A 17,869-nucleotide genomic window follows, 5' to 3' on the forward strand; every position below is an offset into this window, starting at 1 on the left:
TATCGGAGTCTGTTACAAAGAGTGCTGTCTAAAGCGATAATAAATGTCTCGGTATCTCATTATCTTGACGATGCCTACGTAAAAACAAAGGACAAAAGTAAAATAAGTTAAATAAATAATGTAACTAATATGAACAAAGAAAGAAAAAAGTACTAAGAATTAGACATGAAATTACGAGATTAAAATGTCAATTTATTAAAAATGATCTAAATAAATATAAACTGAACATAAAGTCAAAGAAATAAAATAAATAAGTTATAAATAAGTTAAATAAATAATATAACTAATATGAACATAGAAAGAAAAAAGTACTAAGAATTAAACATGAAAATTACGAGATTGAAATTATTTTAATGTCAATTTATTAAAAATGACTGAACTTATTAATTAACTTATAATCTATAATAAAAACTTTCTCCTTTTCCATCAATAACTAATTGAAATTTATTACAATTTTATTACATTATATTATTATGTTTTCAACATCGTACTACCATGTTTGCGTAAATTTATCAATATCATTAAAATAAATTTAATTTGCAATTTATTTAAGCGTGTAAATGTGTATCATTTAAAAGCATCTGATAATGATTTGAGACTAGTTGATAAGAATAATTCAATCTTTTCGATGTCTTTTATGAGAATATTTTCTCTGTTATTTATCATTAATTTATTTAAAAGCGATACAATATTTTGCGTACATATATCTACACGTACCTCGTATTGTATTCAATGTTTTATGTCGAGGACATAATCACACGGTGTTTTTGCGGCTCACCTTGTTGTCATTCACATGCTGACACTTAGATGGGAAGGACGTAACATACGTGTGTCGTCGTATTATCTCTTGAAACGCGATCGCAACAAATATTACTCGGAGTGATTTATTTTCTCAAACTACTGCAATATTTGTTATAAATCTGCGCGATTAATTAATTCGCAATTATTATTACGTATTAGCCAGTTTTATTAATTCGATTTGCCTCGTAATATAATTGCCAAGGTTACTCTCGAATCGTGTTGCGTATAAAATATGTTAATCGATTCCAAATAAATAACGTTATGATGTAACTGATAAGCCGTATAATTATCTGTATTTAATCTCGCTTATTAACCAAGTAATAAACTTTCGTTATTCATATATCAGTGATTTTATAATAATATAATAATCGTTTTGAAATAAAAACGTTAACCATTTAATATTAGTATAGCGGATAATTGTTTTCGCGTTATTCTCCGATGTATTACAATATAATAAAACGCGCGTTCTGTGTGATTAATGTCGGAAATGCCATGTAAAGTGTCGTGCAATCATCGCGAGTCTAGTGATTAATGCAAAGATGATCGTACCATATTTTCACAAGTGTTAGTGTCACGAAGAGAAAAACAAACAAGAAAACAGGAGATGGTCTTGGGCAATAGTGGAGCAACTATAAGGTAAATAGTTTATGAATTATTTATTTGTTAGTTACAATATTAATTATTTTCTCGTTTTTTTCCACGATAGTTATCCATTTGAAAAAAATGTTAGATTGTATATATATATATATATATATATATATATATATATATATATATATAATATTTTCTAGATTTTATTAGAAAACTTAAAATATCTATAATAAATAAAATAATTACATTAATTAATTTGTAAACAGATATGTAAATAAAAAATAAATAAAAATTTAATTCTTATATAACTAACCTAAATAATTAAATCTTAAATGTATAAAATATTTCTACATTTAAGATTTAATTATTTAGGTTACTTATGTAAGAATTAAATTTTTATTTATTTTTTATTTGTGCATATTTTTCAAAAGTTTATATCTAAAAAAAACTTTTTGGTAATATTATAATTTATTTTATTAAATATCTGGAGCATTTGAAAAAACAAGGAATAAATGAAAAATTTTATAGCGCGTAATAATTAATTTTTCAAATATTAATTATTTTTTAATTAATGAATTGTTTTTCATATATTTGTAATGCAATTTTATATTTTTTATTTTATATATTACAATTTCTGTCAATAAATTATTTTTTAATATAGTTAAAACAGATTTCTAAAAATTGCAACAAATATACTTATGTACACATACATATACTCGCCTGCACATGAGTGTACGTCACGAACAGAACTCAACGATGATCGATTCAAGGATTAATTAAACAACATTTGGTAGAATTGATATGGGAACCTATTCACAGAATCGTTTGAACTCAATTTCCATTTCAATCTCTAATCGATCAATTTGAATAGGAATTGATCTCTAAACTTGATAGATAAATCTCGTTTAAATCTCTGTCACAGATAAGATTTTCATAATTCAGAAATAAAATGCTTTTTAATCAAATTAAAAATATGCTTTTAAAGTTAATTAAATATGCTTTTAAATTGTATTTAATATACATAAATTAAAGCCAAGAAAAGAAAGAAGATTTTTTTACACAACGATAATAGATAATTTACAAATATCCAATATCCAAATACTCAATTCATGTTGCAATAATCGTGCATAAGCATGATTTTTATTTTGTTTGCAATTTTTTTTAAACCAATTATATTTTATAAAAAGTTTAAAATTCAGTTCTCTCTGAAAGTATATCTCAGAAAAAAAATATGTGTATGTATATATATATATATATATATATATATATATATATATATATATATATATATATATATATATATACGTTGTGTAAAAAAATCTTTCTTTTCTTGGCTTTAATTTATGTATATTAAATACACGAAAAATTGCAAATGTTAACATATCCTGATAACGATAAAATTAAAATTCGAAATTCGAAATGATGACATTTATTTTTTGATTAGTACACAAAATTATTTAGCACAAGAAATATATTTGCATATATTAATACTTCTCTATAATTACTTCTATATATTTTATATCTTATACATCTTAAACAGTTTTTTATTCACACAAGGAAAAAGAAAGAGAATTATTTTTATATAATCAAAAAAGATATATGACTTACCACATCCCACATCGTTAAGTACTTCAATTGACCAGGATCGAACTTTTCAAATTTTGCTGCCACCATAGGAATGTGTAATATGGCGATGGAATAGTATAGAGTGAAACCGTAAAGTATTAGACTGACCAAATGGACTAGAGTGTTTAAAACAAGCGCCATCCTGATAAAGTTCTGTCAAATTTAATAAATATGAAAAATTAATAAAATGCAATAGTGATAGCCATATGCATTATATTATCATTATAGCATCAATATTATGCGATAAAACGTTAGTAATAAAGTGATATAATATCAATATTATGGATGCAAAAAATTATATAATACCAACATACATGTATGTCATATTAGAATTTAATCGATTTTATCGATTATTATATAAAAATGTCGATATATAATCGATATTTTTTATATCGATTTTGATCTCTGCGTATAATAAGATAATCAGAAAACGAAGATAATTTTTTTGTTATAATACTTTGCTAATTATTGAATAATTTATTTTTCTGAATCAGTATAGTAAAATTTATGCATTATTAATATTCATAATTCGACATATCTTATACCGCGCTCATATTAACTTTGCTCAGTGTGGATATAGCTTAGGATAGCAAATTTTTTAACGATGATATCGTGTATAAATCCATCACGATTGATAAGTTTATCGGTAAATCAATTATCTTTTTAAGCAATCTTTATAACAATCTTTTAATGAAATATATAAAATAAATAATTTTATTTAATGTTTTGCTAATAATTATGTATATTCATATATAAGAGATTCATTTATTATTATTACATGTAATAATTTATTAGCTAATGACTTTTGATAAATTGGAATTTAATTTTGATAACTTTTTTATTGAAGTTACATATTAAGATATATCTAAAACATTTAAGTTTTAACAACATTAAAAGATAACGATAAAATTTATATTAAACATACATTAACGATTAAATTAATTAGATTATGCGACTATGCTTCATGTGGAACTATTAAAGCCTTGAATCAGTAAAATATGTAGCTAATAAATTATATCCTAATAATTAAAAAATGAATAGTTATATTATTTAGCCTCACGATATTAAACTTAATTAATGTCAAATTTTGCAAAAATGAGGTCATTTCATATTTAATGCAAAACATTAATATTTGATATTTAGAATTTCTATGCAACTAAACCTTGAAAGAAATTTTGATTGATTATAAATGAATGATTGATTATAAATGTGGCATGTAGATATTCCAGAAAAAAAATTAATTATGTATACACTTGCATAGTAAATCGTGACTGCAAATGAATCGTGACCTCAGTGTAAAAACTAATGTCATTTGTATAATTCTGTGTGTGTGTAACAAATCATATTGTACAATTTATCCGCAAATCAAGCAGAGAACAAACTTGTATTACTTTTGCCATTTCAATTCTAGTTAATACAACATTGTACAGATTAGAAAATTATTTTAAAAATAATTTTAGTCCAAATTTATATATATATATATATATATATATATATATATATATATATATATAAATTCCAAATTTATTTATATATATATCAGTCATATTGAGATGCACTTTTTAATCCTATTTTGTGAACGCAACATTTTTAAACGTTGTGAAAAAGCGATTTGTATAAAATCTTTTTCTCGTGCACATTTACAGCGTAGCGAAAATATGATTGCCGATTGAAGACTTTGATTGTAATAATTAAATTTGCATTTTAATCACTTAATAATTACATAAAGAACAAGATCTGCGATCCGTTACGTAAATGACAAAATTTTTTATTGCGACGCAAGTATATATCATTTTAATAATACTTCATGATAATAAAACAATATCATATTCTCTTTACTACTTAGATATCAAATATGATGATTCATCGTTTATTGTTAGTCTTATGATTCATTGCTTATTTTATAAAAATATGCTAAATCGTTTTTATTTATTACAAAATTTTTACAAACTTTTATTGCAAAATCTTATATAAATATAATAAATATAATAATTATATACGAGATTATTTCAAAATTTACATATACATTTCGTGTGTTAGCGAAAATTAAAATACTTTTAACGTTATTTTTCTAATACTTTTAAAGTTATATATATTTTCTAATTTATAGTCCCATTTTCTGTGCTGTCCCAGTGGGAAATGATAAGTCGAATAGACGTCTAAGACATTTAATAGATATTTAATAGACGTTTATTAAACGTCTTAGACATTTATTCGACTTGTCTTTTCTCACTGGGATGGGGCGGGGAAATGTGACAAAATTAAATAAAATGATCAATACTTTTATAGCTATCAATATTAAAAATTTTATGCCGAAAAAGATTATTATATGTTAATATATGCACATAAATATATAATTATAATTTCGTATTGCAACGAGAAAGAACAAAAGTTTTTAAATACGATTCGTCCATTATTAAACATAATTTGATTTACCTCGTTATTCTGTCGTTGATGATTATTGTCAAGTCACGCAATGACTGAGAGTGTTATCCGAGTTATCGCACTGATTACAATCCAACACCGACTGTTCGCAGTCAACTGATATACTGGCACATTTAATATTAAAACTTTAGTAGCACACACACTATCGACATCAAAAACAAATTTATATCTGCATACACATATATGTAATTATCGAAATGACTGCGCGTTAATGTTGCATCCGTGTGCGATTTATTGTCGGGTCATGGGTCGCGCGAAATACTTCATTCGGTTACAACGTCTCGCGATGACTGCGACGACTTTATCGGTGTAGCGATAATGATGGTGGTGATGATGATGACGACACGATCGACGATACGCGAATGCAGATCGAGAATCACGGTCGCGGGAACTATGCCTGCCATTGCCACTCTAACGAACGTGTATCAAGGCTAACAAGAATCATCTTTCCATTGCTTTTAAGTTTGGGTGGGAGAAGTGCATCGTATATTGACTATAGAACTTGAAACGCGAGTTCAAATGTGCATGTATAGGAATTCTTTTGAAAAAAGCCGCAAAACGAATATTGAAAAGAAATTTTTTAAGAATTTTTAGACATGATATATACTCCTGGACAAAATTAACACATAATTTTTTTTTCTTTAAAAGCTGATATTTAAATTTTAACGAAAAATTTTAAAGAAAAAGTGAAAAAAATTATGCGTTAATTTTGTCCAGGAGTATATAAAATACCATCGGAAAAATTTTTGAGTTTCTGCGAAAGTAAAAATAGACATTTAGAGAGAAGGAAGGATAGATATGTATTAAAGAGGATAAAGAACTTTGGATAGATTTCTAGATACATTGTATAAAGTAATTAAAATAGAGAAAAAATAATTTAATATTGTAAAATATAACATTCTAACGAGAGCAATATATAATGGATATAATAAAATTACTAAAATTTTTAAAATTCTTGACACATGATATGAAAGGTCGGTGTTACCATAGATTTGTATGATTCTCGGTATCTTTGCTCCCGGATACAATGATAGATAATTTTTTCATCAAAAGGCATTTACATAATCTGAAGATTCTTTAATGCATAAAAACTTTGCATAATATATAATAAACTTTTTGTGAAATAACTTTTTGTGTGCAATGGACATAATTATTTGTTTTTTTCTTTAGACATTATATATCGTAATGCAAAATATTACTTTAGAAATGTATTTTATTGTTATATAATATATATAATAAATATGATAGAATTTTTGATAAATAAAAGATTTTAAACATGTTAAACATTTAACTGTGTTTTGAAGAATTTACAAGAGAGAGAAAGAAGAATATATATAGCTAAATACATTGAAACAAAAAATTATTTGTGGTTATATCTTTTCTCAGAAAATATATTTTCAAGATATCTTATAAAATCATAAGTTAAAGTTATCAAATTTAATGAAAATACAATGGTTTAAGTGAAGATAAATGCAAACTGACAACATAATATGAATATACTAAATTATAATTTCATATAAATTATTATTACGAAATTTTTACTTGCAAATTAAATATTGATAAAAATAATAGTAATAATAGTAATATGTAATTTTTTTACATAGAATTTAAATTTTTAACAACTTTTTTCTGTGTAGTATTATATTATTCTCTAAAGTAATTAAATTAATAATTGATATTTTATAAATATGATAGAATATTTAATTTTTAATAAACAAAAACATTTTAAACATATGTTAAATATAAATGTTTTAAGTGTTTTTAAATATTTAAAAGAGAGAAAAGTCTTTTAATTTTTTCTTGATTAAGTTCGAACATTTTCTTTTTCATAGTACATTATGACTAATTATTATTATTATTATTTTTATATAATAGAGATGTTTACGTGATGCTGTTAATTATAGATGATAAAACAGTAATTGTTAAATTGAAACACTATATATCTGCAGTCGATAATACCAGCGTTCTATAATTATCTTCATGCTTATTGATTATTTTATCAAAAGAAAGGGAAGCACATTGACAAGGAGTAGATATTCCCTTTGATAAATAATGATATGCTTGTAAATTCTGTGAATAAAAATGACCTAACAAAATTTTCCATGAAAGATTAATAAAGCAAATTTTACATTCGTATTCCTATTGTAGCTATTTTTGGTTTCAATATTATTTAAAATTAATAATCAAGTACATTAATAATTTATATATAAAATTTTTGATTGATTGAAATTAAACGAAAAATAATAATTCTAAATAAAAAAAATTTGATATATATATATATATATATATATATATATATATATATGTATAATTATATAAAAAAATTTAATTATATTTTGGTCAATCACATGTAAAATGTATATAAAATCTGATTTTACAATTTAAAATTAGATTTAGGTAATTGTAATTGTAACTATCTAAAGTACGGTACAAAGATTTCTACAATCATATTTGAATTTCTACATATATATTTGAACGTTTTTTTTTCATAAAATCATTATTTTTCTATTTTTAGTAAATCAAATTTTAAATTGCTAATATTTCGATAATAATTTTTGAATATTGCGATATATTGCAATACATATTGTAATATAATGCAATATATTGTAATATATTACAATATTATTCAAAATTAATATTGCAATATATTTAAATGCCAAAGATAGCTATTATAATAAGAATACGAACGCATAATTTGCTTTACTAATCTTGTCTGAGAAATTTCGTCTGAATTAAACCTCTTTTTTATACATAGAATTCGTATGATTCGTATGACACAGATGCATATCGTTATTCAATCGGAAATAAAAGACTTGTCCTTTTATCAGTACCGGATGATTATCAATATTTAATTGGCTGATTTATCTTTCTGCCGCGCGACACTCGAAAGAATTATTCATTCACCTGGTATATTATCTACCAGAAAAGAACGCGCGAACGTGGTATAAATTTAAACTTTCGACCCTTCTATTTTTTCACTCATATATAACTATATAATGTCGTAAATCAACGAAAGATCTATGCTCGACATACCCAATGCTGACGTGAAAACGTCGGTAAAATCGTCGAACGCGTGACGTAACATTCTTCGACCGATCCATCGAGGATGATTGCTTTACGCGGCCATTTCGCTTCGTCGTTCGCCAAGCTAGTGACGGCCCTGGACGGTCAGTTCGTCGCCGTATTCATCGAGCGGCGCCTACGCCTCGTCGGTGCCGGTTGGCCGTGTGTCACGTCTCACGCCGTGCTCGCCATATTTCGAATCGCCAGTTTCGCGCCGGACGTTTCGAGCGGCGTTTCGGCTCCTCGCGTTCGACGCGCGCGTTTGACAATCAAAGTAAGTGAACCGGCTCGCGCGCAAAATTCGGCGATGCGTCGCCGATAACCGTGGAAAATCGAGTTCCACGATCGATCAACAGTCCCCGGATCGTCGTTGTTGCGGAATATCTCGCACGATTCTCTAAAACCGTTCTCCAAGACCGTTCGTAGGAGCCGGATACGAGGTAAGAGAGTCTTTTGTCTCGAAACGTCAAGTTGTGCAACCGAATACTTTTGCAATAAACATTTTGTTATTATTATTCATGCAATTTTAATGACTCCCTCGTATACTTTTTTGCATAAATATGCATAATTTTTTCCGTTCGATTAAAGCGTATAAGATATCGCAAATATTTCGACGACAAGTATTTAGAATCATTTATTTTCATTAGCGGAAGTTTTAGGACGCCATTTTTTGCTCCGTTTATCTTATTCGATTAGCGTTTAATTTATTCGCGATGAAAGTGGAGTAACAGTATGTGCGAAACACTCCTTATATTTTATATAATGGCGCGATGTAGAATTTATTATACTTTATAATGCGCATGGTGGAATTAGACAAGATTAGTGAAAGTGTGCACCGCAAAGGTGTTTGCCTATATTATAGGAATGTTACTTAACAAACGTATTGACAATATTTGCGGAAGGTTTGCAGCTACGAGAACAATGCACGTCTTTTATCCTCTTTTTCGCAAACAACTGCGTACGCAGGCTATGGATCCATAAAGGGATATCCTCTTCTTTCTAAATGTTTTTTTTCTCGACCCTTTTTGTACGCCCTTCTTTTTCGGATCCAGGTGCCCTCGTGTAAAAGATGGTCAGATATTCAGCGAAAGAACAAATGGATGCCAGGCAACGCGAAAATCGATCGATGAGTAATATTGCCTTCTTATCGGCATTAATTAAATGGCGACTGTTAACTTTATAGTTTCTTATGGGTGATAACTTGGTTTGTGTGTACGAAACAAGGCGCAGTTTGTTTAACATCGATAGCCTCGAATATTTCGCAAAAATAGGTTTGAGAAAAAGAAATATCTCGAGCATTCGTAGACAATATTATTTATATCGTTTGATCAATTTATGTTTGAGTTACAGAGACAGAAATATTCAATCCTGTTTTAAGGATTCTTGTTAAATACGATATAATTTTTGTTTTAAAATTTTCTTAAAATTATTTCCTCTTATGAGTATTACAATTATTGTTGTATCTGACATTTGCAATCTGATATTTTGTATTAAAAAATATAATTAATATTAATATTCAATATTTTGTATTAAAAAGTATAGTTAATATTAAATATATAATATTAATATTAAATATAATATTAAATATAAGTATATTAATATTAAATGTAATTAAAATATATAATGTACGTTTCTCATGTTTCATAAATGATGTATAATCGCATCTAAATTTTTAGAATTTGGACTCTATTTTATTTCCAATTTTGCATATACATGTGCAGATAAAATTCTACATCTAAAACATTATTCAAAGTATCTAACATTTTATATGTAATGCTCGGATAAATATAATTAACGAGCCACATAGATGGATAGAACGTTCCTTTTTTATACGTCAGTTATTAAACTTTTTATGGATGGATATTACGATGGGCTCTCGCTGTACATGTTAAGAAAACGGGTAATGTCTCTCTTATTGCTGCCATACATCGCGTTTCTACCGTTACATTACGCAACTTCTTCCTTGGACGCGTAACATGTACATATATGTATATATGTATGTATGTACGTATGCATGTATGTACGTATGCATGTATATACGTATGCATGTATGTACTCTTGCATCGTCAGTTGCACAAATGAAAGCGCATTTCAGACAATGTTATATGTATGTATGTAAGAGAAGAAAAATGTTTACGCGAGATTATTTTCGTACAAAATTATATAATTACTGAAATTATGGGGACAGCAAATACCACTGTATTTTACTGCTTATTTTGCGTAATAAATACGCGCGATTCTGTTTCTTTTAAACAATTTACATATCTTCGGTCTCTTATCTCTAATTTGTGCGTCTCTCAACATCAATGTATGATATATAATATATATAATTATATGTAACACAACATCGATATATAATATATATAATTATATGCAACAACATCAGTCGCAATCTTTCGAGATAACAATGAATGATGTAGAGAAAAGGTTTTGCAACTGATGACGCGCATAAATTAACTTACGTTGAATCATACGTGTTAAGTATTGAAAGACATCGCGTGTGCGAGATAAAGAGAAGTTTCATTCTTGCAGTAAGACTAAAAACGCACTTTAATCCTATACATTTTTATTTTTATTTATTATTTTTATTTATTATCTTATAAGAAACAAAAATAGAAGAGGAATAAATGACAGTCGTTAATTTATTTTCGGATGTGTGCACATTAATAAATTTCTGCAAAATATCACGGACAGCGCAATCGTTCAACTGTTGCCAAAGGCAAACTAAAAATCAAAATACAAAATATAGTTTGTTGTTTTATAGCACGAAACAGATTTACGAATGTTGGTTCGTTTTATGCGACGTTTTTAACATCATCCATTCTTTATTAGCGGCCGTTCTTTTTTTTAGCGTCGCTTAGTTTGCGACAACGTATGTAAAAAAATGCGTCGCATACTCGTGAAAAATCGTATCGAACTTTTGTGTTTCTAGGGTTACCGAGCGCTTCCGCGCTGCCATTGTTCGATGATTAAAAAAAACCGGATGACAACATCTGATAATTTTTTATGCGTCTTTTATAAATCGATCAGCGACGATAAATGTTAATCACACACATTGTAGCGGAACGTGCGAATATTATCCACGAAATATTTTATATGATGCAACATAGGATGAATTTGAAAAAAGATTTTCTATATATTTAAATAATTACATATGAGATTTTCGAATTAGCTTTTGCACCCGTCATATCATTATTTGTATAATTCAACGAGTATCAATAATTATTCGATTAATTATTGAGATTATTATAGAATTATTCTCGCAGATATGTTATTTTTGTTATCTATGTCGGACTTATTCATATTACAATTTTAAATTAAATTTAATATTAATTACACTTTATGTTATTATAATTATAATATAAATTATACTTTGTGTTATTTTTAATAATATAAATTATACTTCGTGTTATTTTTAATAAAATTTTTTGATCCTTTATTTAATATTAAATTTAATATTAAAATTTCGATAAAATAAGACAATAATAATTGTTTAAAACGTATGTCAATTTTATCTGCGAGTCATCAGTTGCAAAATCTTGGTTCTTTTCTGTATCATTAGGCTGCCTTCTTAAAAGATTAATGTTACCTGTATATAATAATACAAAGAATAGCATTAATGCTGTTATTTGAAGATAAAGCAACGCTGATATGCAAACTGCGACCGTCATATGTAAACTGTTTTAAAAACAGTGTCCGAATACATTCCACATGAAAAGAGATGTATCTACTTAACATTCCGTTGTCGAAATTTTCGAAAAAAGATCCATGAATCTTTTTCCCAAGTATCTCTATAACATTGTAAAAGATTCGCAGAGAAATTAGATTTATCGAAAGCTCAAGATACTATTTGCAAGGCATCGGATATGTAAATACACATTTAAATACATCGTTGTTATGACGGATATTGTCTAGGATTGCCAAATCCAAAAATTATCGGACATTTTTTTCGTCTTCGGAAACAAAACCGAATAGAAACAGTAATAATAAAATTATATTAAATTATATTAAATGCTAAATTATATTAAAATGATATTAAATGCTAAATTTTATAAGAAATTACTTACAATATTGCTTTCCAATAAAAAAAATAGAATTTGGATAAATAAAATAAAAAATAAATTTCATTTTATTATTTAAATGTACGTAAAAATCAGACACGTTCGATTTGACTTGTCAATCGGGCACCGGACAAGATTCCTGAAAATCTGATAGTCCAGGTCAAAACCAGACGGTCGGCACCAACCCTAGTGCTATCTCGCTCATAAACAGACGCAATGATGGGATATCCCATGGATGGTGGACGATTTTTCGGACGCGTGGGATCACAATAGACCGAGTGCAAGGAGAGCACGATGAGTCAGCGGCGAGTCGATAACCGGCTTCAACCGCGCTCTCTCTCCTCGCGCTATCTCCTTCTCTCTTGTTCGGCGAGCTCTTTCCCTGTTCCGTTTCTTTCTTTCATCTCTCGTACCGTAATCTGCCGGTGATTCTCCTCATTCCACGTCTCTCCATGTTCCTTATGTTCTGACACTTGGCCACGAATCCGCGGGTTCGAGTGACTCCTATCATTGCGCACGGTTTGTTTGGCCATATAAGTGCATCTCATCTTTTAATCTTCCTGATTGGGAACGATAGAGAATCAAATTAGAAAGGATCTCGATATTCTTTATATAGCGCTTTCGCGTAAGTATAATGTATTGTGTCTTTTTTTATATTTTACGTTTGGTTACGTTTGGTTACACTTGCGCCAAAGCTTTGTATTGTAATCCTTTTTATCTCTTGGTGTTATAATTAGGTCTGACTTTTCATAGATTTTAATATGCGTACCAGTGCGTGTCGGGTTTACATTGTTTTATCAAGGTAATAGGCTATCGGTTTCGACAAACTTTAAAGAGACAGAAATAGATCTGACGTAACGAGTATTGGGTACGTTATAACTCTTGTTATATTGTAAGCTGATATTATATTTCCTACTAAACTCTCTTTATCGCTAATAGTTTACATACTTATTAATCGAAGAAAAATGGTGTGTTTCAATACATTTTGCAATTTATGTAGATAACCCATTTTCTTGTATAAAATATATATAAGAGATATCAATGAATGTAATAATAGAATAAGTACGATACATGTGATATGTCAAAAATGATTTTGACCTGGGTATTTTATTAATTTATTAATTTACGGGATACCCGAGTATCATTCTTTTTTTCTTTCTTTCTCTCTCTCTCTCTCTCATTCTCTTTTTGAAACCGGCTCCGAATTATCTTCAGAATACCGTTTAATTTTACGATTCATCTTGGACAATGACTTTCGTCATGTTTTCCTACCTTCTTCTTGTGTTAATAATAAATAGAAATTAAACAGTTATTTATTTCTTGATGACTAAAAATTTTCAATTTTCTATTTTAGACTTCTCAAAATAAGATGTAGAAATTTTAATTTCCATTTTTTTAATGAAGGAATTAGACATTTTCCACATTCAACTTTTGCTTAATGTCTCGGTAATGTTATATCCTGAGTTTCTCGAAGCAATCGACTCGATTGTGCGGACGAGTTAGCGACTGGGAAAGTGTAAGGGATCGCAAATCGATCGCTTGTCTGTTGCAAGGTCGTGCGAAACTTTCGCGAAATAATTACCCGAACCGGTCGAAAGAACCGCTCGCGCAACACGTGCTTCTTACAAGGACGGTTCCACATGAATCATCGTTTGGTGCAATGTGCCTGAATGTTGGATTATGATGATGTTGGATGTATGAAAGAAATAAAATATGCGAAATGAAAGCTTTGGCGAGTGCAATTGAGCCGCGTTTTTATCGTGATTTATGATATAAACCGCGATTACGCGTAATATTTATTCAGTGGGAGCGGCTTTTAACAAGATACGCCACTTTTCGAATCAATCATCGAACGTTACATATGTACGTTTTGCGTGTTCGAATACTATAATGTTATTCGCAGCAGCATTCGCTTTTATCAACCACGTTTTTATGTCACTTGTGTGTAATCAATTGTGTTATTTTTTCATAATTTTGCATCATTAATAATTAAAAATCGAATCATTTATTATATCTAATATATATATCGAGATGAATATAATTTTCTGCGTACGTCTCTCTTCAAGAAGAATAAATGCATTTTTCACTTTACGATACTTTTGATCTAGTTTTCATTTCGAATTTATTTTTCTATTTAAACTTGGACGAGAAATAAATTCTTGTCATTTTGCCAAAATGTATACATATATATAATTTATATCTATTAAATTATATTTATTATATTTATTAAATCTTTATTGCATGGGAATAATAATTGCGCTTTTGTGTTTGTCTTTTTTGTCAGCAATTATTAATCATAAATAAAATATTTTATATAATGGTCGGTAGTCCTGTAGTAAAAATTTTTAATTAAACTTTTAATTGTAAAAAAATACACGATTCAAGATATTTTAAATAGAAAAACTTAATAAGAAGAGATATAACGAGAAGATATATTAATAAAAATAATTTAGCAATTGATTTTCCTCACAACAACGATATAATATATATAATCTATTATAATAATAATATATAACTTATAATACCTTCAAAAATATATACATCGATATTCAGAAAATATCATTTTAAAAATAATTATAATATTTCTGGTACATAAAATCTTTTTTTATGTACCAGAATAAAAATATGTATAATCAAAAATATCTTGTTTATTCCAATGTTTCAGATCATTGACGTGCATGCAAAAAAAAATAGCGAAATGTCCGAATACTGCGAATATATGTGGTGTGATCCCGTACGCGGTCACAATAGCGTCGCCTTGGCACGTAGTATTTACGAGGAAGGGGGCAAGTTCGATAAGCGTGACAAGAAGCTAGCCATTAAGACTGTCAGAGCTATACTTCGGCAAATGCCGGATGTAGGTAGGTAAAATGGAATCATAAGTATAAAATGTAACTATACCAATATCAGATCATTGCATCTTGTGACGTGAGGTTACAATAGAAGCTAAAATTATGATTTAATATTAAATTCTATTAAAGTCTATCACGATTTAATATTAAATTTACATTTGAACTGGAAAAATTTATTTTTCCTTCTTTACTTTGAAAAGTTATCCTCTTATCTAATTTAACGTTTTTTTAACAAAGTGATATAAATTCCTTAGTTTGCCTTATTTTAATCAAAATATATATTCAACAAATATATAAATTGCAATTAATGTAAGATAATAATGTAAAGTATGAATTAAATAATATATTGAGATGAATAAAAGAAATATATGCAGCAAAAAAAGAAAAAAAATCTAATCATTTCATTGAAAATTGAAATATCGGAAATATGCAGTTTTTATGATCTCTCGAGCAAAAGTTAATTCTTTATCTAATTGAAAAAGCGAATTAAGAAAGATCGGTCATTAATAATCAAATGCGAAGAATATTGAAATGTTCCGCGCGTATTTTCCGGGTAATGTCCGCATTCGGATTGCTTCCGGTCGTGCGTTTTTGCGGGTAGCATTACAATGACGACCAGTCTCCGTCTCTGTTGTCCCTAGACTTGGAGAGTTGCACGGATGAATATATTACGCGCTTCCTGTTGGCCCGGAAGTATCGTACTGAACAGGCGGCGGCGCTGATAGCCGCTTATCAGGCGCAAATAGCGCATCGCCAGGATATCTTCGGCAACCTCACCGCTCGGGATTCCGCTTTGCAACGCGCGCTTCGCGCTGGCATACCAGGTGTTCTGCCCGCACGAGATAAGTAAGTACAGATGTGTGTGTGTATGTGTATTTATAATAAGAAAACATCTGCGGATTAAGAAATAACGAGGGATAAACTCGTGATTTATAACAACCGTTACATTTATTCTTACAATTTTTTGCTATACAATCAACACTTGGTACTGCAAATATAATATATGCAATTATTATAATAATATAATAATTGTATATTATTGTATATTATATTTGCATAATATAATATATTATGCAAGTACAATATATACAATTAACACAGCTTCATCTTTCGTATAATTTGTATAGCGTACTTTATTTCAACGAAACACTTTCGATTAATGATTTATTTAATGTTTAAAATAAAAAGTATGCCTGATAAATTGAGATTTAAGATAACAGAGATATGGAGAAACAAAATCTTATTTTTTTAATTATTATTATGATTCGGATAAACAGCTGTTTATTTATGATACTTATATTTTTCAATTATCTTCTGATTTTATGCATTATTTTTTATTTTATTATGAATCAATGTAGGAAAGGCAGATGCGTGCTGGTTATTTTAGCATCGCAATGGGATCCCATAGCCGTGCCCGCATTGTCCGTTCAACGAGCTATCTTCTTAGTTCTGGAAATACTTATTCAGGACCCCCGAAATCAGGTGCAAGTCACTTACGTCACTAACAATTAATTTTTATTCCATGGATTTCACAAATTATTTATATTACTAATCTCTTATTTTTATTAAAGATCGATGGCTTTTACGAAAGATTTATCGCTTATTAAAAATTTATGGTTACGAAATATTTGTTATATATTTAAAAGTTGCAAAGCTATTTATTTACACTCTGTGTGTTTTATAAGAAAATCACACATACACATATTGAACTATAAAAATATATATTCTATAAAATATATCAATATAAAAAATACATATATACGCATATATCGAGTTTCAATGCTTTGACGGTAATTTATATTTTACAAAGTGTTTTGAAACTGCAGTTTCATTCAATTTCTACGTCCGGTCTAGACAAAATGTTTATTTGTAACTGGAATTATCACATGTCTCCTGAACGATGACTTGTATTTTTTTCCAGCAATGTGGTTTCGTCGTTGTGGTAGACTGGAGCGGATTCTCGTTACGGCAGGGTAGCGCGCTGGGTGCAGCGGCTTTGCGAAACCTAATAGCTGCTCTACGTGGGCGATTTCCTGCCCGATTCAAAGCGATACACTTCCTTTCAGCGCCCCTGTACGTCCAGGCGACTCTGGCTCTGGTGAAGCCATTTCTGGATGAGAAAACGCGAAATAAGGTGAGACGCGATGCAGATGATTCATCGCATTATGTACACGAATAAATTGCCAGGATACATTGCGTGATTATATTTCAATGCACACGAAATGTAATTCAATTATATAGGTAAAATTTTATATTTTAATGGTATCTATCGTAACAAAAATTGGACTTGAAAATTTAATTTTAATTATACTTTTTTATCCCATCCAAGAAATATTTAAAATATAATAAAAATTAATCTCTATCATTTAATGTGCACGTAAATAAGCATACATAATCTGAAACAAATGTCATAAAATAAGAGTCTGTAAA

The 17,869-nt window shown here is 28.4% G+C and overlaps 2 protein-coding genes across 5 annotated transcripts in view; one reads left to right on the forward strand and one right to left on the reverse strand.

Annotated features, from left to right (window-relative positions):
• Positions 1 to 5,843, reverse strand: part of LOC145972262 (androgen-induced gene 1 protein) — a 20,863-nt gene extending 15,020 nt beyond the window's left edge. The window contains exons 1-2 of one of the 2 annotated variants that reach the window (XM_083100726.1): positions 5,455 to 5,843; positions 3,001 to 3,171 (exon numbers count right to left, since the gene is read on the reverse strand). In XM_083100726.1, coding sequence (XP_082956852.1) covers positions 3,001 to 3,159 — 159 coding nt within the window. In that variant the 5' untranslated portion in view covers positions 3,160 to 3,171; positions 5,455 to 5,843. Of the gene's footprint in view, positions 1 to 3,000; positions 3,172 to 5,454 lie in introns of those variants that run through there. The other variant, XM_083100727.1, reaches the window with a different exon arrangement.
• Positions 804 to 17,869, forward strand: part of LOC145972261 (clavesin-2) — a 19,901-nt gene continuing 2,835 nt past the window's right edge. Inside the window, exons 1-5 of one of the 3 annotated variants that reach the window (XM_083100722.1) lie at positions 804 to 1,437; positions 15,253 to 15,448; positions 16,081 to 16,285; positions 16,798 to 16,921; positions 17,361 to 17,573. In XM_083100722.1, coding sequence (XP_082956848.1) covers positions 15,286 to 15,448; positions 16,081 to 16,285; positions 16,798 to 16,921; positions 17,361 to 17,573 — 705 coding nt within the window. In that variant the 5' untranslated portion in view covers positions 804 to 1,437; positions 15,253 to 15,285. Of the gene's footprint in view, positions 1,438 to 8,629; positions 8,967 to 13,079; positions 13,213 to 15,252; positions 15,449 to 16,080; positions 16,286 to 16,797; positions 16,922 to 17,360; positions 17,574 to 17,869 lie in introns of those variants that run through there. The other 2 variants (XM_083100721.1, XM_083100723.1) reach the window with 2 other exon arrangements.

This window comes from Camponotus vicinus, unplaced genomic scaffold (genome assembly GCF_025532165.1).
Source record: "Camponotus vicinus isolate PSW18456_S1 unplaced genomic scaffold, iyCamVici1.0 SCAF_5, whole genome shotgun sequence".
Classification (NCBI taxonomy): Eukaryota; Metazoa; Arthropoda; class Insecta; order Hymenoptera; family Formicidae; genus Camponotus; species Camponotus vicinus.